The sequence below is a fragment of the Seriola dumerili genome, unplaced genomic scaffold, assembly GCF_002260705.1.
Source record: "Seriola dumerili isolate Sdu_G_001 unplaced genomic scaffold, Sdu_1.0 BDQW01000199.1, whole genome shotgun sequence".
Taxonomy (NCBI): domain Eukaryota; kingdom Metazoa; phylum Chordata; class Actinopteri; order Carangiformes; family Carangidae; genus Seriola; species Seriola dumerili.
This window is the reverse complement of record NW_019174454.1, coordinates 841,751-847,467: the sequence shown is the minus strand read 5'-3', so window position 1 is coordinate 847,467 and position 5,717 is coordinate 841,751. Positions and strand designations below refer to the sequence as shown.

Below are 5,717 nucleotides of genomic sequence, written 5' to 3'. Positions count from 1 at the left end.
TCTGTATCAGTAATCTACCTTTAATAGCAGTTTCTAACTGACTGATTAAACAGTAAAACAGTACCTTCTGTATTTCTGTGCTCGTGCTGTTTTGTATACTCTTACTTACAGGCAAAATTTATCTCAGCTGAAACAAAACTATCACAAAACTACAGTATATAGGCCATCTATTCTAATAGTGACCTGGCTGCAGTATCTCATATGGCTTGTCTAGTCTTTTTTATTTTAACTTTTTTGCCTTTTAACTCGCTGTTCACAAGTTCGCACAATGACGTTCCTATGCTCCAATCATCTTAGGTGGATAAATACCATGTTAGATACACTAATGATTAGGCTACTATAAGCAGACTAACTACTATTATGATTGATTACAGTAAATTTAATTACACAGTGGTTATCATTCATACAAATTAAAAGTGAATTGATTGATAAAGCGAGTCCGCTTTGTGAAATTAGGCGTGAGGATAACTTAACATATTGTTTGAATGGTTAGCAAACCAGCAGGAGAGCGTTAAAGTCAGAGATATAACTCAGATAAATGGATGTTTTCTGTTTCTCTCCCTCTCCGTCTTGTCTCTGAGGCTGGCAGAGGAGTGTGGGCGGCCATACCAGCTGGGATCAGAGGGATGGAGAGGGCTGTTAGCTCACTCTGCCTCTAATAAATTTATAACACCTCCTAGTGTAAAAACAGTCCAAGATGCTCACACTTTTTTATTTCCACACTATTAGTACAATTTGAAAGTCAGCAATTATTTTTTATGACCATCTGGCTTTTACATAGTATTTCTATGTTGGTCATCTGTTTTTATTTGTGGAGTTTATTATTGTAACATTGTAACTTATGAAGTTTTCATGATGCTCGGTCCATGTGATAGTCACTTTGCGTATTCCTTATTAATATCCAGACTAAATACTTCCATCATTTTAACTTGTTTCAAAACTGTCAAACTTTAAATCGCTGAAATTGTCTCCATATTCAGCCTATTTCAGTTACTCTTCCTAAGTCTGTAGGCTGTTATGTTAATGTTGCTCTTCTGTTAAAGGTCTGTAACAGTAATGTGAACACAGTAGGTCAGCAACCTTAATGAGACCGAAAAGATGGAACACATGCTGTCATGTTTGTAGGAGGTCTCTCTTTCTCTCCCTCCCTCTTTCTCTCCTCCTCTCTCTCTCTGACTGTATGTCTCTCTCTCTCACTCTTGCGTGAGCAGGGTGTTACTGAACATACAGTGATTGTTAGTAAGAGCCAGTGAGACATCTGTATCATACCGGAGACTCTTTTAGGAGAGCATTGCTTGGTCCACATAGAAATTGAGACATACAAGTCAAACTAGGTGAACTCAGCTGAAGACTGAAGTCATCTTTGAGAGTAAGGCATGGACTGTCACAATGTAAGTAAAAGCTCCAGATTAAACTTTTTTAATAGATTTTATTTTTCATTTTTAACCACTTCTTAGTTACTAATGGTGTTTACTAGTGTTTTGTTGTCCTCAAACTGCATACTGCCATGTTGTTGATGTTTTTGCCTCTTTACTCTTAGAGTAAAATGTGTGTTAACCATTTGTGTATTTATGACTCTAAAATGGTAAATTTATCACAGAGAAGTAAGTACATGAAATCCTATTATATAAAAAAAAAAAAGAAGCTCTTTAATCATGGATGATATTAAGTTACCTGAAATGTGCATGTTAATATTAAGTCTGTGGACCCTGAGGCAATAAAAACAATAAGACCCCTGAGAAGATGGTGTAGCCAACAAAATCCAGTGTAGCAGCCCTCTCATCTCTGCTGCTGAAAAAGAGCTGGATTCTGGCAGCTCAGTGAGCAGTCAGACACAGAGGCTAATGAATGCTGGCTGAACAGGTGGGTGGTCACACTCCTACACTGGAGGGGTTTCACTGGAGACATGATGCACTGTTTCACCAAGGTAGTGGGATGACAGTGGGCTCTTTCTGTGGGCTGCCTTTGTATGAAATGTCAATCTGTTTCTATAAGCAAAGCACAGGGTGTAGCTGATATGTGTTCGCCACACAATTAGAATTGGTGTTTACATAACCCGTCGAAAGCCTTGGCGCTATTCCACTGACACTTTATGACAAGCCAGAATTTCTCTTCCGCCCACCCAACGTTTCCTATGGGACAGTGGCTGCTGTACTTTCAGTCACTGAATGAGCTACTGTTGATTGCAGTAGCATTTTTGCTGGGTCATCCTTTTTCAGCTGAAGATATTTTTTTTTCCTTGAAAGATGATTTTAAACCCTTTTTTTTAACAATAACTCCTGTTTAGTTGAAATCTGAGTAATTAGCTAAAAATAGCCAGACATGCAGCGATCTTTTACTCCAACTTTGTTTCTTAACAAAAAAGCAGATTGCTCTATTTTGTATAATAAACAATAATCTTTGATCTCATAATCATTGTCTGTTGCTAACATCAATCCACAACCAATCCATAACAAAAAAACAACACAGCAGACCACGGTAATTAATCACGAAATCGTCTGACTCGGACACGTTTTCTCCTGCATTGTATCATACATTATATGACAACAGGAGAAAGGGAGCGCAAATAAGGGAGGTTAATGTAGTTTATTGACCTCTTCAGAGGCCCACTGAAATCATGTAATAAAGGTGAGTTACTCTGCAACAAGCACACATCCCCTGGTGCCAAAAAGACAGTGTTGTAGCATACACAGATAATTGTACAAAATATCTACACAGTCTGTTAAGGATGAGATTCTCCCACCAGTGCATCTTCATATGCTCATGTAATATGCTGTCCTACTGTGAGAAACCACAACTTTGTGGTCCTCTTAGCAGGAGGAGTGCAGCCGCCCCCAGGAGGAGGAGGACATCATGGACATTCCCTTGGATGACCCCGAGGCCAACAGGGCTGCTGCCAAGATTCAGGCTGGCTTCCGTGGCCACATGACCCGTAAGAAGATGAAGCCGGAGGACAAAGCAGAGGGGGAGGAGGTGAGCAGCACTGGGGATGTGCTCAACGGCAGCCAGGGGGACACAGGTCAGTGGTGTAGAACCAAGGGATAAGACTAGGTCACATAATGCCATTAAAGAGGGCATTATGGCTAGTGACTAACAGAGGCTCCCATCAGGAGCTGTGACTACAGTAGGTGACATAAGGTAAGTGATGGAGAGTGTAAGTTGCATATTTGACCATGAACAGAATCTTGTGATACTTTGAGTTAAAGTGATTCATTATTCTATATACAATAAGCAAGTAAATGTTTGGTATAATGCAAATACACATAGTATTGCATGGTATCGCTACTTATGTTTTAAGGATGATCTCCATGTTGTTGGTGGAGCATTAGTCTTCTTTGGTTTTACTGCCTGTCCCATTTTAAGATGAAAGTTGGAAAATCATGTGACCATAATGTCTCCACAGAGCCTAACACTTAAACACAATGCAGGAACACAAGCTGATTTACCATTTTAGTCACTAGGTAAAGAAACCATTTAAAAGCTATACATAATTAAATACACATATTAGATCCCCTTATGGTTCGCACCAGGTGTAATTAATGCTATACATAACTGAGTGACTCATTTAATTACCCCATGAGGTCTCCAGCAGCTGATGATCGAGTCGTTCAATTAATTAATGTGTTAAAGGGGTTATAAATTAATCTGCTTCAAGATGTGCTGGTAAACGATGAGAGAGAAAACATGTTGACGAGAGGTTGTTTTATCTGGAAAATGTCAAGTTACATTCTCAGTGTGGAGTTGTTTTCCAATTGTTATTTTATACAACTGTGGAGGAGGAAATGGTTTCAGAATTCAATTAGTCCAATTTCTGTGTTCCCTTGTGGATGTTTATTATTGCAACACAGGCAGGCAAGGGTTGCATTTAGACTAGTTTTTATGCTTATCTAAATCAAATCCAAACATTTCTGCAATCAACAATAGTACAAAATAAAACTCTTAAACATCATAACAACACTTTGACATCAAATATCCACTCAAATCATGCTTTTGAACGTGAACTATCAGGAACGTGTGAATTAGAGAGAATATTTGAGAAGTAAGAGAAGGCTTTAGATGCCCAGCCCTTGAAATTTCACCTTTTCCAGTAAGACAAAGCTGCATTTTCTTTGGGGATGTGGCTGCCTCAAGGGATCTATGTCAATGATTCTCCCTAACCCAGTTGCTGTCTGCCTTGCATGCTTATGTAGGAGATGTATTTATAGCTCCAGGTGCTTTAGGTACAGTATATGTTTCAGAGGGACAGCAGAATTAATGGACCTGTCGGACTGGAACTGTGCATCCCGAGCACCTCCCATTGGGGGAGACCCCCTTTTCACAACGGAAGTGGGTTTTTGAGCTCATCACAAGGAATCAAGTTCTCAGCAATTCTATTTAAATATATTTGCATTATAGAAAGATTCATTCGAAATGAATCCTCATTAAGTAGCAGCTCAATGAAAAGTTTTTCTTCTTTATAAAAGATCCACCCACAAGTAACATTATAGTTTGTAACTATGTATCAAAGCGTTTAACCTTGACAACAAGAGCTTGCATAGAAACTGTTTTTTTCAAGACTCCGCAGTGCTTATCTACGCCTTGCCTATTTCTGTTTTTAGAGGCAGGAGGATCGGGGGCAGTAGAGAGAGACGACACATCTGTGCCAGAGCAGTGACACCCCTGTCCTGACCTGGATGAAGAGAAAGAGGGGGAGGAAGGTAGCGAGAGATGGCTGGCATAAGCTGGCTGGGCTGGCTTTCAGACACACCTTTTTACCCCAGGAGTGATTTTCTTTTTCAACACAAATTAGCAGTAGGAAATGAACAGTTTAGAGGGTGTGTTATGTGAATTTTGTGAACTTTAACACTCCTTCTCTGCTTCTCCAGCAGTCTCATCAGTACGGATGTCTTTGACCCAGAATTTGCAACTCACTGCATGTACTTGTGAAACTTCTGGTAGTGTGCTAGTTTTTAGATGATGATCTGTGAATGTGAAAATGAATGTCCTCTAAATGCTAAACAGGGCTTATTTTGGACGGAACACTTCATACCATCTGTGTATAAACCTTGTATGCATCAGCGTTAGACTTTGCGTAAGTAGTGGCTTAAATTATTTGTTCTTCTGCATTATTTTCTGATGTGCTTTTATCTTGACTATTATTTATCTATTTGACTTGCTTACAAAATTGATTAAAATATCAAAAATATCAAAAGATAAAGTAGCTATGTATGTTCTATTTATTCTAAGTTACTTCAGTCAGATTGCAATTGCCTTGATTATCTTTTTGATCACGAGTAAGTTCTCTTTTCACCTGTTTGAGCATTTTCTATAAATCTGATCTTCCAGAACAGTAAGCATGCAGTAATTACACTTTTTTTTTCCAGATGCATTTTACAGCTTTACCTTATGAGACACTTGTTCAATATGCTCTGTTGTTGTGTTGGTGGGTTTGACTTGTTTGACTTATGTTAAATCAGGTGTGTGAAATTCCGTTGTCAGAGTTTGCAGAGCTTTCATGCTTTAAAACGAATTGAATAGTACCTTGCTGAACTTTGCTGTAGAGTCATGGCATTACACTAATAAATCCACCTTAAATATATGCTGAAATGTCTGTTTTAAACTTCATTAATTCAAATTAACGAGCCGTTAGTTTCCAACAGTTCCCATTATGTCATCTGTCACCTCCATCTCTGGTGGTAAAGTTGAGATTTTTCTTCTTCTGTGTGTGTGTGTGTGTG

General features: G+C 38.8%; 1 protein-coding gene across 2 annotated transcripts; it reads left to right on the top strand.

Moving 5' to 3' along the window:
• Positions 1-1,183: 1,183 nt before the first annotated feature.
• On the top strand, positions 1,184-5,578 carry nrgn (neurogranin). 2 transcript variants are annotated; one of them, XM_022753873.1, is made up of 3 exons: positions 1,184-1,391; positions 2,818-3,019; positions 4,599-5,578. In XM_022753873.1, the coding sequence occupies exons 1-3, from the start codon at positions 1,377-1,379 to the stop codon at positions 4,652-4,654; spliced, it is 273 nt and encodes a 90-aa protein (XP_022609594.1). In that variant the 5' UTR covers positions 1,184-1,376; the 3' UTR covers positions 4,655-5,578. The 2 variants fall into 2 exon arrangements, with proteins under 2 accessions (XP_022609594.1, XP_022609593.1); XM_022753872.1 differs by having other exon boundaries at positions 1,185-1,391; positions 2,815-3,019.
• The last annotated feature ends 139 nt before the right edge of the window (positions 5,579-5,717 follow it).

What these genes read in the sequence shown, in the direction of transcription:
- nrgn (XM_022753872.1), top strand. An exon ending in CGGCAGCCAGGGGGACACAG is followed by an intron (nt 3,020 to 4,598) that starts GTCAGTGGTGTA and finishes TTCTGTTTTTAG; the next exon opens with AGGCAGGAGGATCGGGGGCA.